The sequence below is a fragment of the Rhinatrema bivittatum genome, unplaced genomic scaffold (genome assembly GCF_901001135.1).
Source record: "Rhinatrema bivittatum unplaced genomic scaffold, aRhiBiv1.1, whole genome shotgun sequence".
Lineage (NCBI taxonomy): Eukaryota > Metazoa > Chordata > Amphibia > Gymnophiona > Rhinatrematidae > Rhinatrema > Rhinatrema bivittatum.
The window spans coordinates 146,142-164,211 of record NW_021820820.1 but is presented as its reverse complement, the minus strand read 5'-3'; the positions used below and the strand labels follow the sequence as shown (position 1 = coordinate 164,211).

Below are 18,070 nucleotides of genomic sequence, written 5' to 3'. Positions count from 1 at the left end.
CTATCCTTTGCAGACAGCCGCAATTACCGTACACAGAGTCTCCATCCGGAATCGTGGCACTCGTAAGTTCAAGTTCACCTTCTGCAAATCCAAGATAGTCCAGAAAGTGCCCTCCTTCTTTGGTACCACAAAGTACATGGAATACCTTCCTTGCCCCTGCTCGACCAGGGAAACTGGGAGGATGGCTTCCAGACTTATCAGCCTGCACAGAGTTTCTTCTACTGTGACACACTTGTTTTGAGAAAATCAGTGCAACTCCAGAAAGGCGTCGTTGAGCAGGCGAGAAAATTCTGAGGTGTAACCGTCCCTTATTACCTCCAGTAACCACCGATAGGGAGGTAATCTTGACCCACTCCTTGTAAAACTGGGACAACCTGCCCCCGACTGGAACCAATGAGGAGTGGGCACTCCTGGTTTCATTGGCTAGCTTACTGGCTCCGGAACCCTGATCAGAGTCGCCTCTAGCAGAACGGCCGTGTCCTTGAAAGGCCCACTGATGATTTGATGACAACTTCTGACCCGCAGCGGAAGAACTTCTACCGGTCCGAAATCTCTGCAACTTTTGAAAACAAGAGCGAGTGGGAAAATTCCTCCTGATGACCTTCTTATCCTTCCGGAGTTTGTACCCTTGGTTTCACCCAGAGACTTCATGAGCTGGTCTAGGTCCTCCCCAAACAGCAGCTTGAAGGGAAGGTTACATAATTGAGTCTTAGACCACATGTCCACTGACCAATTATGCAGCCACAAGAGGCGTTGAGCTGCCACCGCCGAGACCATACTCCTAGCCATATTGCGCACCAGATCATACAAAGCATCTACCACATAGGCCACCCCCGCCTTCAGACGGGCGCCTGTGTGGGGGACAGTACGCCCGGAGACGCCTGCTCCTGTGGTCTCTGAATCCAGCATAAACAAGCACGCTCCATCAAGCTAGTGCACACTGCCACCTAGAGGCTAAGCGCTGAGACCTCAAACATGTGCTTCAGTTGGACCTCTAGCTTGTGATTTTGGACATCTTTGAGGGCCGTCGCCACGGCCACCGGAATCATAGTCTTCTTGGTCACAGCAGATCCGCTGCATCAGGCGTCTTAAGGCACTCCAAGTGTTCCTTCAACAAGGGATACAGCATCGCCATGGCCCTTCCAACCTTCAAGCCCACCTCCAGGGAGTCCCAGTGCCAAAGAAGATTCAGAAGCTCATTAGTTGGGAATGGGAGGACCCCTCAAACCATCCAGGATGAGGTTAACACCCTCACTATCAGAGACTCCTCTTGAATCAGCTTGACCCCTAATTCCTCCAAGACCTGAGGAATTAGTGGCCAGAGCTCTTCTTTCTTTAACAAGCGCACCACCCGGGGGTCGTCACCCTCCGCTCCAACCGCTTCCGGGCGGTCCAGGTCATCTTTGCTGCCCTCCTCCGGAGGTTGGTCCTCATCTGAGTCTGCCCCCGGGTCCGTAGCCAGAGAGGCCGCCCCCTCTTCCAACGGATCATCAGAGTCCCCCAGATCCCTAGGGTCTCGAACTGGACAAACGGTCCACGACCACGATGTCCGTCCAGACTCCGAGCGGACACCCACAAGGATGCCCAAGCTCTTTTGGACGGTCGCGGAGAGGGCTTCTTGGGTCTCCGCTTGGCTGCCTGACATGCTAGAAAGGCCTCATGCATAAGAAAGACAAATTCCGGAGAAAACCAGGAAAGACCTTCTGAAACCCATTCAGGGCTGCTAGGCTCAGAGACCTCCCCCCCTCCTCACAAACCTGCGCAGCAGGGGAGAGAGGTGGAGGAGAGTCACCCGCCTTGCGGTCCAGAGTCCCCTGACCGCAATTCCCTACGGGAATAGGAGGGGAAGAGGTCCCCATGGACCAGGAGGCCCTCCAGATACTTAGGACCCTTAGCGGAGGATCCCTCCCCTCCTGCAGCACAGCCAGTGCACAGGGAAAGGGAATTAAGGAGGGCTGACTAGGTCCCGCAGGCCCTATAGGGCTCCACATGCGGTTTCCCTGACATCCTTACACTGCAGCGCCCCTGCTGTGAGCAAGGCCGCACCAGGGGTGGATTGAGGGAAAATAGTGGCCCGGGGGATTTTCTCCATACTGGCCCATGGGTACCCAATTACATATACAATATAATTTACATATATGTACACACCCCTATATTTCGGCATGGTCCTCCCGTATCAACACAGTACTATTTGCCAACACTCAAAGAATAACAACCCCACCTATGAAAAAGAATACCACAAATATTACACCAGAATCTAAAATATCAATACACCTCCTATCAGGAAAACAGAACAGGCCAAGCTACTACACAGATTTCTACAGAGAAACCACATGCTAAAAGAATGCTTCATCTCAGTCTTTGCATGCAGAACACAAACTCTCACCAAATACAGAATACAAAATGATGGAGCACAAATGACAAAAACTGAAATGGAAACTCCAAGAAGCCAGACTCTGTGTATTAACAATAGAGAACCACCATTCCTCATAAAACAAATAAAATCAAGAAACAAAGCATCAGTTATATATAAAACCATAATAAAAGAATATTTTAAAACTACTGATAAACAGAATTTCTATTAAAATCATATACATTTTTTACAATATCCCAAACACTAATAAAATATTTCAAAACAGCACATATATCAAATAACATTCAATAATTAAAACTAATAAGGATTTTAAAAAGCCCCTGCTGTCCCCCTTCTGTGGGAGCTCTTGATTTCCAGTCACCCTGATATTGTCAAGGATTAGGAGGTTATCCTCTCTCTCTCACACATACTCACATGTACATTCTCTCTCACACATACACTGTCACATTCATATACATTCATGCTCTTATATCCACCATAACCTCTCGCTCTCACTGACAGGCTCTAAGACACTCTCTCCCCCTCCACACACACAAACTCTTACTCCCTTGGATTTTCTCATACACACTCATGCTCTCACACTCACTGGCTCACACACACGCACACCCCCAGGCAGGCTCCCATTCATTTTCTCACACTCCCCCCCCATCCCCCAGGCATGCACACATTCATTCTCACACACCCAGGCAGGCACCCATGCATTCACACACATACACTCCCAGGCAGAGTCCCATTCATACACATGCACACACTAAAGGCAGATCCCCCTCTCTTTCTTTTGCCAGCAACTCAGAACCTCTCTCATTCCTCTGCTGCCACTGTCACTGCTGCCACATGGCTATTGGGGAGGCGTGATTGCTGCTACTGACACTGAAGTCCATCCTGCTGCCTCCTCTGTGCAGGCCCCGTGGGCTTCCACTTTCTCCATGCTGATCTCGTACATTGTGAGATCCGCATAGAGAAAGTGCTATTCTTGCACATTCCCAAAGATTACATGTGCCAATCACTAAAAAGTAATTTATTTTTTTTTTACCTTTGCTAGCTGATCTTAGTTTTCTAATCGGTTGGTCACAGGCTTTTTTTTTCCAATTTCCCTTTCTTAGTTTTTTTCCAATTCCTTTTATATTATCTTTTTTTCTCTCCATCTTCTTCCCTCAAACACACAGTCAGGTTCTCATTCTCACATGCATTTCTCTCTCTCACACACATACAGGCTCTCACTGTCACATGCTCTCTCTCATACAATCATTCATACACACAGTCGCTCACTGGCACATGCTGTCTCTCTCTCACACACAGAGGCTCTCACATGCTGTCTCTCTCACACACACGCACACACACAGGCTCTCTCTCACTCCTACATGCTGTCTTGCTCAAGCAAAGATTCTACCTGTCACATGCTGTCTCTCTCACACACAGAGGCTCTTACATGCTATCTCTGCAAACATTCAGGTCCTCACTCCCACACACAGTCTCTCAACTCATCTCATGCACGCACACATACACACTCTACAGACCTTCAGCCTCTCTCTCACCTCTGGGCATCCTCTTCGCGGGTCTCCGCAGGATGGGCTCTGCAGCAGCCCTGCTAACGGGCCTCTTCCTCTTCTCGGGCCGCAGCAGCCCTGCTACCAGGCCAATTCCTCTTCTCCGGCCGCTGAGATGATTCGCGGAGGCCCGCAAGTGCTGCTCCTCTTCTACATGCGCTGATGCTTCTCCTCCTTCCTGCCCACGCGGCCGGAGCCGCGTGGGCAGGAAGGAGGAGGAGCATCAGCGCGTTTAAACGCGATCTTTTTCTTCGGGCCGTGGTGATGTGAGCTCCACCACGGCCCTGCCGATCTGCCTGCTACATGCGTGTCATTGGCAGCCACATGAGCCTCCCTGCCCCGGGGGCATTAGCTCCCCTCGGGATACCACTGCTCGCAGCGCCCCCTAATATTTTGTCTGGAAACTTTATAATTAAAAAAAAAAAATCGCGTGACAGGAGTGACCAGCCCACCGGGGGAAGCCCGATCCCCCGATAGGTCAATCCGCCCCTGGGCCGCACCACATGGTCCCAGCAGATCGCTCAGCAAAACAAGCACGAGAAGGTCTGCAAGCGCGAGAGCCACACGTGAGAAAAAAAGGCAGCTGCAGAGTACTGCAAATGTGGCAGAAACAGGGGTCGGGCCAAGGCCTATATGGAGCTAAAAATAAACCCGCTCCCCGAGTGGAAGAAGCTGCGCACATCGGAGCAAAAAGGTTCCCCACCCGGGAAACCCCTCTGCCGAGCGTCAGTAACCACTGCTCCTCGCTCCTGCAGAGGAAACCACCAACTGCCGTGGTCCTGCACCACAGGCTGATTCTCCTAGCTGTCCCTCAAAATAGTCTTTTTTTTTTTTTTTTTAAACAAACTATTTCCCTACAGAAACTGCCAAAAATAAAGAAAGAAGAAGAAAACACCCCAGTGGGGATACTTCCATGAGGGCACAAGCGGTGGGCAGGAGGGGACCTCGGGGCTCGAAGAGGGAGCCAGTTCCCTGGCTATCAGGGGCCCAGAACCTGCGGGCAACAGCCAGGGGTATCCACCCCCCCCACGTTCGCCTGGCTCAACTCGAGGGATTGCCCACTAAGGAACCTGGCAACCTTGAGGAGCAGCTTCAACTCTCCAACAGATTGGTCAGGATTGCAGGTGTGCACCTCTACCATCTGCTGGAGATAGAGAAATACTGAGGAACTGCAGGTGGCACGCTCAGTTATGCAGCAGTGCCTCAAAGTTTTGTTCTCTGCCTCCATCTGCCCAACATGCCCTATACACGTGTCTTCGCAGGGTCCCTCTTCAGAATTATAGAAAAACAAAAATAGGAGAAACCCAACTCCGGGGATGGCGGGCGGGTTTTGTGAAGACTAACATCCTGCTGTACTCGGAGAACACCTGTTACTGGTAAGCAATTCTGCTTTCTCAGAGGACAAGCAGGATGGTAGTCCTCACTGTGGCTGAATCCCTAGCTACATGCTGTTGTCAACATAAAAGAGGACCAACAGAAACCCAAACCAGGTGCAGTTGGTTTCAGAGGGGGGAGTCAGCCTGAACCCAAACAATGGGCCCTAGGCAGAAGAGAGTTGGGTTCTATACCTTAAACAGATTCGGAAGGACAAACTGGCCAAATCTACTGTCGCATCGGCCATCCCTATCCAAACAATAGTGAGATGTGAATGTGTGGAGACAACTATATATTGCAGCCTTAAATATCTCCTCCATGGGAACCGCTCACATGTGGGCCACCGACGCTGCCATGGCTCGGACAGAGAGAGCCTTGACAGAACCCCCAATATGCAGTCCTGCCTGGGCATAACAGGAGGAGATGCAATCTACTAGCCACCATGCATTGACGGGGACCAATGCTGATGCTTTTTCAACTTCCCTCGATGCTCGGTACCATCCTTCCCCAGTGCTGGAACAAGATGTCCTCGGCCTGGAGGAGCTCGATGATGGTCAGTCTCTGACGTCTCTATCCACCGATAGTCCTACCGATGTCAATGGCATAGTGTCCATCGGTGCGGCTCAGAGGTCCTTCGATGCCGATGCCGCCGATGTTAATGGTTCGGTCTTCTCCGACTCAAAGAGTTGTTCCATCTTGTTCAGCCGAAGACAATGTCTCTTTGGGGTCATCTGTGTGCACTGGTGGCAACCCCGAATGTCATGCAATGCCCCCAGGCAGAGGACACATGTCTCATGAGGGCCCGTAATGGACATGGTCCTCAGGCACCAAGGGCATTACCGGAAATCAGGCATGGCCATGATGGGGTGAAATAAAAGGGACGCAAAATAAAAATCAATGGCAGCGGGCACTGAAGGCCAACAGGAACCGAAGCACCACCGCTGTGGGGGAATCAATCGAAAGGAAACTTACCGATAAACGACGAAAACCCTAACTAGGGACAATATGGGAATGGACCAACAGGGACCCGGTATCAAATGCAGCGAAAAATCCGCTGAAAAGAGAATGAAGGAAAAGGTTTTCCAAAATTGGCCGTAAAGGCCAAGAAGAGCTCACCAACTGCGATGCTGCAGCTTCACGGAAAAAGAGATTGAAGAGGGACCCCATCTGGATGCACATGCTCAGTATGGCAAGACAAAGTTCTAGAAACTTTGACATAAGAACCTAGCAAGGACCCAAACATTAACTAGATCCCATGCTACTAAAGCCAGTAATAGCAGTGGCTATTTCCTAAGTCAACTGATTAATAGCAGTTTATGGACTTCTCCTCCAGGAACTTATCCAAACCTTTTTTAAACCCATGAAGCAGTTTAAAACTTTAAACGCTACACTTTTAACACATTTAATGCTTTTCTCAGGTAGCAAAAGTACACAAAAATGAGACCTTTGGAAGTTACTACCCTTAACAGAAGGCATGGGGGTAACCTGCATTAAGTGGAAGTTACCACCCTATGCAACTTACTAGGCAGACTGGATGGCCCATTTTGATCTTTACATGCCGTCATTAACTCTGTTATGCCGCCTGCATATGGCTCCCTTATAGCTCCTATTACCAATTACAATCATAGAAGCAGGTACTGCACAGTGACAGCAGGCTGCAATGTTCAGCCTGTGTTACTTCTTCAGATCTCAGACATTATGCGACCAGGACAAACCCATCAGCTCACCTTTCAGCCAGAACAGAGGCATGCTTTGGATTCTTCTGAAATGGATTCATGCCGAGCCTGGAAAAAAAAATTCACATAAAAACATAAAATAATTTTTTTGTACTAATTTTGTTCCAAACCAAAGGGTGTTCATCGGAGCTTACAGAGGCTTGAGGGGTGGGCTCCTCTTTCCTGCTGTCATCTTCATCAGCTCAAAGCGACTGGTGTAAAGCTGGGTGTGCGTTACACCCTCATCTTGGACATAGATCTGACCAGTGCGAAGGGCCCGACTGCTCTTGCTCTATACAGTAGTGCATAGGAGAAAAGGAATTTTGTGTTGAAGAACTAAGACAGAACCCCAGCTCCACGCACAGAATCACAAGACAATATGTGGACATCACTCATTGCTCACACACGGAATGATGCGTCATTCTAAATTTGTCCCTTTCCCCCACCTCAGAGTTAAAAATGTTTTTCAACTTCCACGCCTTTAATTCTTTAGCAGTTCTACACTATAGGCTCCCAATTCTGGTCTTCACAGACCACAAATGAATCTGCTATTTAGCTTATTCAAAACAAATCTTCAACAGGAAGATTTACATATTTGGGGCTAGGAAGTCAATACATTTGCCTATAGCTGAGTTATCCTGAGCAGCGGACCCATCCATGGCCCCTAAGGTCCAGCGATGATCTCCCCAGCATCACCCGGTGCACCAGACTTTCAGCTTAGCATCTCACACAAACCTTATAAATGTTCTTGGACTTCTTCTTGGGGCTTGCTTCGTAAATCAGCTGCAAAAAGACAAGGCAAGGTGAGGTCATTCTCCCTTATCTTGTGTGTTAATTGTAGTCATGCAGTGACATTGGGAGGAAAGTAGATCAATGCAACACCAACAGAATGTATTAATCTGCATGTGCTACTGTCACACCACAAGCTGAGTCGCTCGCAGCTTGCATCATAAGAGCGCCCAGTATATCAAACTGTGACTGTGAAATGGATAAGCAGTCCGAAACAGGTAAAACAAACAAAAATATCTTATTGTTATTGGTTGAGGCACTCTCCAGTCTTATCTTGAATTGTATTGTTTAATTCTGTTTGTTTGGTTTTATAATACTGTATATGTTTTTTTTGTTAGACACTAAAAACACTGGATGACATGGCATATAATATTTTAAAATAAAATAATCTTTCCTAACTATATAGCTCTTTGCCTGCAATTCCATTCTAGTATAAGGAAGTCTGTACTTTCCCCTGCTCAGACTATTGCCACATTCTAATGATTCCAGCCCAACGTGGGCAAAAGGCATCACCAGCAGCATTTGGGACTCTAAAGGTGGCACAAACAAACTGTCCCAAGAGTGACATGATGGGGCATTAAATACAGTACTTACTGCATGTGCCATGCTTTCAGTTTGTGAGTAATATATATAGAAGAATTTACATTGGAGATTAGTTTTTTCTGAAGCTTCACGGAAGAAGTCTGTTTCCCTAGTGTATATCATTAAAATATTGTCTGAGAGATTATTAAGACTTTTTTTAAGCTTTTATAACACTTTCAATTATTTGTCCCCTGACCAAGGATTCTATATCCGAAACTTGACCATATCAGGAGTATAATTTGATTGTGAACATTTGATTTGCAAGCAAAGGAGCATTACTCGATTGGGAAGTTTTTTAAAGCAAGTTTTGAGAAAGAATCTCGACAATCACATTTGGACATACAGTTAAAGCTAAATATCACACTAGTGTGTCACCAATTGGATTTCTTACAGGGAAAATATGAGCTTTCAATGGAAAGTGAAAAAACAATAAGAAAAGAAAAATATTCACAGTGTTTTGAAAAATTTAGCTTACGAGGAGGTTGGTGGGAGGGTATTGATTATATATAAGCCATTGGAATTCCTGGTTGGTATTTTCTAATGAGGGACATTTGTATGAAAACCTCACATCCACCTTTAAAAATTAAATGCCATTATTTATTTATTTAGAAGCTTTAATATACCGATGAATGTTGGGAACATCTCATCGGTTCACATTAAACAAAAGTGTAGCTAAAGGCGCTTTACAAAGAACAAGTAACAAAGAACAATGAACAATGCACATACTGTTGCTAAAGCGAATAAAGTCACTTAACATAAAAGGGGGGGAACCAACTACAACATGCGGGAGTAATAAGAAATATACAAGGTACATGGCCTCAATAAATAACTTTACAGGTAGAATGTTTAGTTATATAGTTAATTAAATAATTAATTACAGGCAGAAAAAGTAAGAGGATAAGATGATTAAAGGGGGAGGGAGAGCTGTTATGAAAATGCTTGTCTGAAGAGACAGGTTTTCAAATGCCATGAGGGCTTCTTATACACATTACCTGTTCAGTTTGTGAGCAGCAGACCTGCTTTGTCATAACAATCACTGAGAACATGGTCCTCAAAATGGATTACAGCTAAATAGAAAACAGGTTCTTACTTGCTAATTTTCATTCCTGAAGTACCACAGATCAGTCCAGACAAGTGGGTTTTGCATCCCTACCAGAAGATGGAGCCAGAGGACAAAACTTTGAGGCACTGCTACATTAACAGAGAGCACCACTTGCAGTCCCTTAATATTGACCTGTACCCAAGCCAAAGATTAGAGCAATGGTTCTCAACCCTGTCAGTGGGGATTTCAGGATATGCATGTTATGGAGTGCATGCAAATTTTCTCTCATGCATATTCATTGTGGATATCCTGAAAACCCGACTCGTTAGGGGGTGCCCAGGACACGGTTGGGAACCACTGGATTAGAGCCTAAAACTCCCTCCAGGGCGAACACGCACCACTGGTCCCTTGGCCAGCAATATCCTTGGAAGATCTGCGGAAGCCACGAAAGGACTGCTGCCAGCTCACCGACTGCTTTGCTCCCGCACCAGAGAAGGACTTGCCTGAGTGGAACCTACGTGACTCCCGATAAAGGGACCGAAATGGAAAAACCCTATCACCTCCAGCAAACCAAAAACAATTTGAACTCAACCTATGCCCAAACTTCAAAAAAACTCTTTGAAGTACCAAAGCACTCCTACACTGGGCGGGAACCTGAAAGACCTGCACATAATACACTCTCATCAAAGGACGCATCCTCCTGCGCCCTCACATCCAAACGGTAATGCCTGGTGAAAGTATGAAACGAGGACCACACCACTGCTCTACAAATCTCCTGAGGAGATAACAATTGACTCTCTGCCCAAGAGGCCACTTGCGCTCTAGTAGAATGTGCTTTCAACCCCACTGGAATCTTGCGCCCCTTACAAACATAAGCAGAGCAAATGACCTCCTTCAGCCAACAAGAAATCATGGCCTTTTGAGGCCTTGTCTCCTTTCTTCGAGCCACCAAACAAAAAAAGTGATCTAACTGCTGAAAAGAATTAGTAACCTCCAAATACTGCAATAGAGTCCACTGAACTTCCAAAAGATGCAACTCTCTCTCCTGGGGAGAATCCTTAGACAACTCCAGAAATGCCAGAAGATCGATCATCTGAGTAATATGAAAAGAGGACACCATCTTCAGCAAAAACGAGGGGACCATCCGCAACGTAACCCCCATCATTAGAAATTTGCAGGAAAAGGTGCCTGCATGATAGTGACTGCAACTCCGAAATCCGCCTGGAGGAAAATATGGCCACCAGAAACACTGTCTTCAATGTCAGATCCTTCAACATTGCCCTTCTCAAAGGCTCAAAGGGCGCTCAACAGAGTCTTCTGTACCGGAGGCCGCAAATTCTTGACCCCCTTCAGGAATTGAACCACATCAGGATGGTAGACTAAAGAACTTCCCCGCAACTTACCCCTAAGGGAACCTAAAACGGATACCTATACACAGAGGGAACTATAGCCTAGACCCTTAGACAATCCCTCCTGCAAAAAGGCTAGGATCTGAGGAACGTCCACAGATAGAGGATCCAATCTCTGAAGGAGAAACCATGACGCAAATACTCTCCAAACCGTGACAGATGCCAGAGATATGGAGGGTTTCCGAGCCTGAAGCAGTGTAGAAATGACCTGTTCCAAATATCTATTCTGATGTAATCACTGGCTTTCAAAAGCCAGGCTGCAAGACAGAAGTGATCCTTCCAATCAGAAAATATCAGACCTTATCGAAACTAGGCATGGCAGATGGGCCAACCTAAGGGTCCCGTCTACTGCGAGATGCACCAGATTAGCGAACCACGGGTGCTGTGGCCACTCTGGCAGCACCAACACCTCTGACCCTAGATGTGACTCTACACGCCGCAGACTCGACTGACAAGCAGCCATGGAGAAAACACATACATAAGTATCCCTGTCGGCCAAAGGCACACCAGAGCATTCAGCCCCACTGTGGATACCTCTCGTCTGTGACTGAATAACGTCACCATCTTGACGTTGGCCCTCGTTGCCATTAGATCCAACTGAGGAATGCCTCATCTGGCACAAATATGATTCCATGCCTCTGGGTACAACTCCCATTTCCACAGATCCAACCGCTGCCTGCTGAAGAAATCCGCCTACACATAGTCTGCACTCGTGACATGAGAAGCCACTATTCCCTCTAAATGGAGCTCAGCCCAACCAAACACTGTCAAGCTTCCAGAGCCACCGCTTGACTTTTCATCCTGCCTCTAACCCAGAGAAGGAAGGCCTCCAGTGCCGGCCAAACCACCCTTGTTTTGAGGCAATTGACGGACCAGGACCTCTCCTCCACTGACAAAAATCCTTGGGCACACTGCCCCAGGCACAGCGCTCCCCAACCTTTGAGACTGGCATCCGTGGTCACCACCACCCAATCCAGGGTCTCTAGGTCCATTCCCTTTTCCAGGTTGTGACTTGACAGACACCACGATAGACTGGACCTGGACTCTCACAGAAGAAGCAAAGGCAGATGATACTCCTCCAACAAGGGATTCTACTTGGACAAGAGCACGCTCTGCAACGGTCTCTTGTGAGCAAAGGCCCACAGAACCACATCCAACATGGAAGCCATGGACTCCAGAACCTGTAAATAATCCCAGACCATTGGGACTGACAGCTGAAGTAGACGAGTCACCTGCACCTGTAACTTCGCCACCCTGTCCGGGGTCAGAAACAACCTACCTTTCTGGGTACTGAAGAGCATCCCCAGATACTACAATGACTGGGAAAGCACCAGGTGACTCTTTGCCACAATTATCACCCAACCCAGCAACCGCAAGGTGCCCATAACTCGCTGAAGAGACCTCTTGCACTCCTCTTCCATCTTCCCATGAATGAACCAATTGTCCAGATACGGATGAACCAACACTGCTTCTTAGCGAAGGGCTGCTGCCACTACTACTATCATCTTCATGAAGGTTCTTGGTGCCACAGCCAAGCCGAACAGAAAAACTCGAAGCTGGAAGTGCTGGCCCAACACCATGGACTGAAGAAACTTCTGATGGTCCTGTCAAATGGGAATATGCAGATACGCCTGTCAGGATCGACAACATCAAGAACTCTCCTTTGCAGATCGCTGCAATGACAGCTCGTAAAGTCTTAATTCAAAAATGCAGAACCCTCAAGTCCCTGTTCATTCTTTGCAAGTCGAGAATGGGCTGAAATATTCCTTCCTTCTTGGGAACCACAAAATAAACGGAGTACCTTCCTCGTCCCTGCTCCTCCTGCGGAACGGGAACTACCGAGATTAAGCTTAACAGTCTCTGCAGAGTCCCCAAACTGCCTCTCACTTGCTCCAAGAGACAACATGGGACTCCAGAAAGGCTTCCCTAACTGGATGAGAAAATTCTAGCGCTTAGCCATCTCTCAACACCTCTAGAACCCAGCGGTCCAAGGTACCCTTGGCCCACTCCTCATAAAAGCTGGAGAAAATGTCCCCTACCGCTTCTGTGGAGGAATGGGTGATGCTGGCTTCATTGCAATTACTTTTCACCACCGGTCCCTTGGCCAGCAATATCCTTGGAAGATCTGCGGAAGCCATGAAAGGACTGCTACCAGCTCACCGACTGCTTTGCTCCCGCACCAGAGAAGGACTTGCCTGAGCGGAACCTACATGACTCCCGATAAAGGGACTGAAATGGAAAAACCTTTTTGCTGGTTTTCCTATCCTCAGGCAAACTGTTCCCTTTGCACTCTTCCCAAAGTCTTCATCAACTGATCCAAATCCTCCCCCAAATGGCGATTTCCTTTAAAGGGAAGATTACACAACTGGGCCTTGGCAATATGCTGCCTCAAATCACAGTCCGGGGACTCAAAGAGGAAACTTCAAGCATTCACTTCAATCTCCAACTTGCGGTCCTGCACATCCTTCAGAGCAGCAGCCCCCACCACCAGGATGGTTGTCTTCCTGGTAACTTCCAACATCACATCTAATTTAGACACCTGCAGGAGCTCCAAGGTCTCCTCCATCAGGGTGTACAGCTTAACCATGGCCCTGCCGACTTTCAGCCTAGCTTCCAGAAAGTCTCACTCCCGGTTCATCAATTTCTGAATCTTCCTAGGCAAGGGGAAAGCATGAGGAGGGCCTCACAGACCATCCAGGACTGGATTCATGCCCTCATCATCCGACTCCTCCTGAGTCACTTTGACCCCCTGCAACACCTGAGGAATAAGGGGACTAAATTTTTTAAATACGTGGACCACTCTGGGGTCATCTCCTTTAGACACTGGAAACTCATCTAGATCAGGATCATCCTTATTCACAACCCAGATATGCCTCAGTAGCAGCATCTATGTCCACATCTGGATCAGCCCCATGCGACTCCAGGAGGTCTTCCGGCAGATCACTGGAATCTTCCCCGTTTCTAGAATGAGTAGTCGATCCTGCTCAACCCAAGTCCAGGCATCGCAGCAGATCCACGGCACCATTTAGGTGTCTCATAAGAACGACAGGTTGGTCTCTCTTTCGGATGCTTAACCCCAATCCACTTCCCTAGCCAGGAAGGCCCTATGGAGGAACAGGACAAACTGCGGCAAGAACTCATCGGGCTTCTCAGACTCCTGCTCGAAAAGACTGTCATCCAAATCTTTTCCCCCACTATATCCCTCCTGCACTGCAGGCAACAGAAGCAGAGGGGAATTCCTGGCCTCCCTGGCTGCCGCGGGATCCTGCCCACACTACCCTGCGGGCATGGATGCACCCTGAGGTCCTCCCGGGGCCACAGTTGTGGCCCCTGATGGAGGGCCCTCTTCTGCAAGGCAGCCCTTGCCAAGGTGCCATCATCTCCTGCCTTGTAGCCCAAGCACAAGGACCTAACACTGAGTTGTGCAGACCATGGCCCGCAGGCCACTCTACATGCGACTTTGGCGCCATAACAATACACGGTCTGCTGAAAACTGCAGCAGGCTGCCCACACAGTCGAGCACACCAGCCAAGCCAAGAGAGTCCATTCCGGTCGGCATGCAGGAGAAAACTATGCCGTAGCCATGGCAAAAATATAGAAGCTTTGGTGCCATAACACCATGCGGTCCACTGAACACCGCAGGCCGCCAAAGCAGTTGAGCGCACTGCGACATGCCAAAAAAGTCAGCCCTGGTCAGTGCGTGGGAGAAAGGCTCTGCTGCAGTCATGTCAAAAACACAACGGCTTTGGCGCCATAACACTATGCAGTCCGCTGAACACCACAGCAGACCGCTCACACAGTTGAGCACGTTGTGCCAAAAGTCAGCCCCAGTCGGAGCGTGGAAGAAAGGTTATGCCGCAAAACCAGAGCTCTGCAACACCAACAGTCCAAGCGACAAGGAAGAGAAAACTTAAGCCACGCTGGTGGCTGTCACAGTGCGCCCCGCGCAAACACCGCCCTGACCAAGGCTTCCCTCGAGTCCCCGGGAAGAAGGGCGAAGTGTACTCATCCCCCAAATTTCCCCTCCGGCCAGCACCGACTGATCCCTCTGTCCCTGTACACTCACCGCTGTGCCCAGACTGCTCCCACAGCCAAAAACTGCAAGCAACCTTTTTTTTTTTAAAGCTTTAATAGTATAAAACACAAAACAGGGTACTTTCCCAATAAACCGGTGAGCTTTCTGGCGGGGACCTCGAAGATCCTGAGGGAACCAGTCCCCTGGCTATCAGGACCTCCAGCCAGACGAGGATGAAACACCAGTCAGTGTTTCCAACCCCCCCAGTCACCCTGCTCCACCTGAGGGATGGTCCACGAAGGAGCCTAACACCTCAGGGAGCCTTTGCCAGCTTTTCTCCTAACTTTCTCTCTTTCATCAGACTGCAGGTTTGCACCTCTACCATCTGCCGGAGACAGAGAAATACCGAGGGACTGTAGGTGGCACTCTCGTTGAGGTAGCAATGCTTTAAAGTTTTGTTCTCTGACTCTATCTGCTGGTAGGGATGCAAAACCTACTTATCTGGACTGATCTGGCTAAGAAACGGAAAGACATCTATAGATATGTTCTTACTGAACACTAGGCTAATATGACATGTATAGCTTATACTTCTAAACCAATCATTGCATATTTATTACCCCTTCGTGCAACCCTTTGTGCCACCTTTTTTGTTCAACTTCTGTGTTTTGTTTTACTACTTCTTCTTGTTTACCTTTCTCTTTTCTTAGTTGTTATCCCTTGTTAATAATTTTCTTGTTATTAATGTTTCAATGTATTTGACAAAGGTAACATTTTTCCTGCATCTTCTGTTTTAATGTAAACCGGCATGATTTGTATTTTATACAAGAATATCAGTATAAAAAAAATTAAAAATAAATAAATAAATAGATGATACTGCAGTCTCATTTTACTGTGTTATCATCTGACATAATAGAACAATACAAAACTGCGAATTGCCTACTTTTACAAAGGAATTTACAGGAAGACCTTTTATAATACTGATCATAATCTGAAGACCTGGGCCATTATGTCTACCCATCATTAAACCTACCTTCCCTTCTTCCCGGGGGATGATGACACTCTCGTAGCGATTCCGGCACTGTTTAGATGAGCGGTAGATGCGGCTGCAGGAGTTCACAACGTCGCTGACCAGGTCCCAGTTGGGTGTGTGCGCCGGCGAGATGATGGAAAGATTTAAAGGAAGCTCCAGCAGCTGCTTCACGGCCTGCAGGAGAGGAGAGGTAGGAGACAGATCAGTTTCCACAGCCTGAAGCTATGATGTCGGAAAGCAAGCAGCTGAGCTCAGGATTTTTTAAATGTATTCAAATGTTTCCAGCACAGTACAAGCAAAGGGTGAGTATCAGTAGGTTAATACAGTGGTTCTCAACTTTTTTCCCATCATCACACACCTGACGGATAACGCTCACATGTCCGATTACAATCCACGACGGAAACTGAAGAGAAAAAAAAAAGGCCCCGAATTTCTTTTATTGTTAAGAATGACACAAGGGAAAGATAAGAGTACTTTCTTTGAACAAAAATTACATAAATAATAAACCTCCCATACCAGAACAGCACCAACTTCCAGCACTCAAACAGTAACCACCTTACCTAAGAAAAGGCAATATTGAAAATATTACACCAGGCCTTAAAAATCCAACACTCCTCCTATTAGGAACATGGAACATGTCAGGCTGCTATACAGCCCTATACAGAAACTATATGCTAGCAGAATACCTCACCTCAGTCACAAGTGCAGACCCTCACCTAACAAAGAATAAAGAGACTATAAAGCAGAAATAGAAACATGCAGACAAAGACTGAACTGGAAACTGCAACAAGCCAAAGACTCTGTATGCAGTGCAATAAAAGAAAAATAGAAACATCACTAATCTTCATAAAACAAATCAAGAAATATAAAATCAATAGCAGTAAAGCCATAAAAATACAAAGAACAGATTTCAAAACAGCTGATGAATGGAATACCCAATAATTAAAACCTTGCATAAAAAAATTTATAGACAAAAATAAAATATTTCAAAACAGCAGACACAAAGAGCCAATAATTACAAAAAAGGATAAAAGGATGCTCCCTTCTCCATACCTGGGAACACTGGATTCGCAGGTACCCTGAGATTGTTGTGAATTAGCAGAAGAGGAGGGGAGGTGGGGGTTTGCTAGCAACTCTCTCAGTCTCACACAATGACTCTCTCTCACTTACACAGGCTCTCATTCATACACAGATATATGCACTCTCTTCTCACTTAACACACAGGCTCACAATCACATTGGAGAAAGCAGAGTTGCTTACCTGTAATAGGTGTTCTCACAGGACACCAGGATGTTAGTCCTCGCATATGGGTGACATCATCAGGATGGAGCCCAATCACGGAATACTTTTGTCAAAGTTTTTAGAACTTTAACTGGCACCTACTGGGCATGCCCAGCATGGCACTAACCCTGCATCCAGCAGGCGTCTCCCTTCAGTCTTATGTATAGTAAAAAGAGCGTGTGAAAAATAAAATAATAAATCGCAGGTGTACCCAACTCTGTGGGGTGGCGGGTGAGTTCGTGAGGACTAACATCTTGCTGTCCTGTGAGAACACCTGTTACAGGTAATCAACTCTGCTTTCTCACAGGACAAGCAGGATGGTAGACCTCACATATGGGTGAATAAGAAGCTGAGGATGCCCGCGCATCTACCAAAAACACCCAAATACCTGCAACAGGCACAACAACAGGGGTGGGTCTTTGGATAACGGGCAGCCTGAAAAACCCAACAGGTGTAGGAAGGAAGTTGAGTATTAAGCTGAGAATAGATTGCGCAGAACAGACTGGCCAAAGGTAGAATCTTGAGTGCCAGTTTTGTCCAGGCAATAATGGGCTGCAAAGGTATGGAGAGAACTCCACGTTGCAGCTTTGCAGATATCAGTAAGAGGTTCAGAACGAAGGTGTGCTATTGTTGTTGCCATTGCTCTAATGGAGTGCGCTTTAATGCGTCCCTGGAGCGGAAGGCCCGCTTGTTGGGTAGCAGAAGGAAATACAGTCCGCAGCCAGGAGGACAGGGTCTGGCTTTCCTACCGGGATTCCCAGCTTAATCTTATCAAAGGAAACAAAGAGCTGGGTGGACTTCCTATGGCCTGCACACATTTGCAAATAAAAGGCCAGCACACATTTGCAGTCCAATGAATGCAGAGCCCGCTCACCAGGAAGTAAGTGGAGTTTCAGAAAGAAAGTAGCAGAA

General features: G+C 47.3%; 1 protein-coding gene across 1 annotated transcript in view; it reads right to left on the bottom strand.

Moving 5' to 3' along the window:
• Nucleotides 1-1,255: 1,255 nt before the first annotated feature.
• Nucleotides 1,256-18,070, bottom strand: part of LOC115082167 (E1A-binding protein p400-like) — a gene marked incomplete at its 3' end in the record, with an annotated part of 153,268 nt that continues 136,453 nt past the window's right edge. The window contains 5 exon segments of the mRNA XM_029586424.1: nt 1,256-1,646; nt 7,023-7,079; nt 7,166-7,302; nt 7,746-7,793; nt 15,878-16,051. Of these exon segments, the coding sequence (XP_029442284.1) occupies nt 1,256-1,646; nt 7,023-7,079; nt 7,166-7,302; nt 7,746-7,793; nt 15,878-16,051 (807 nt within the window).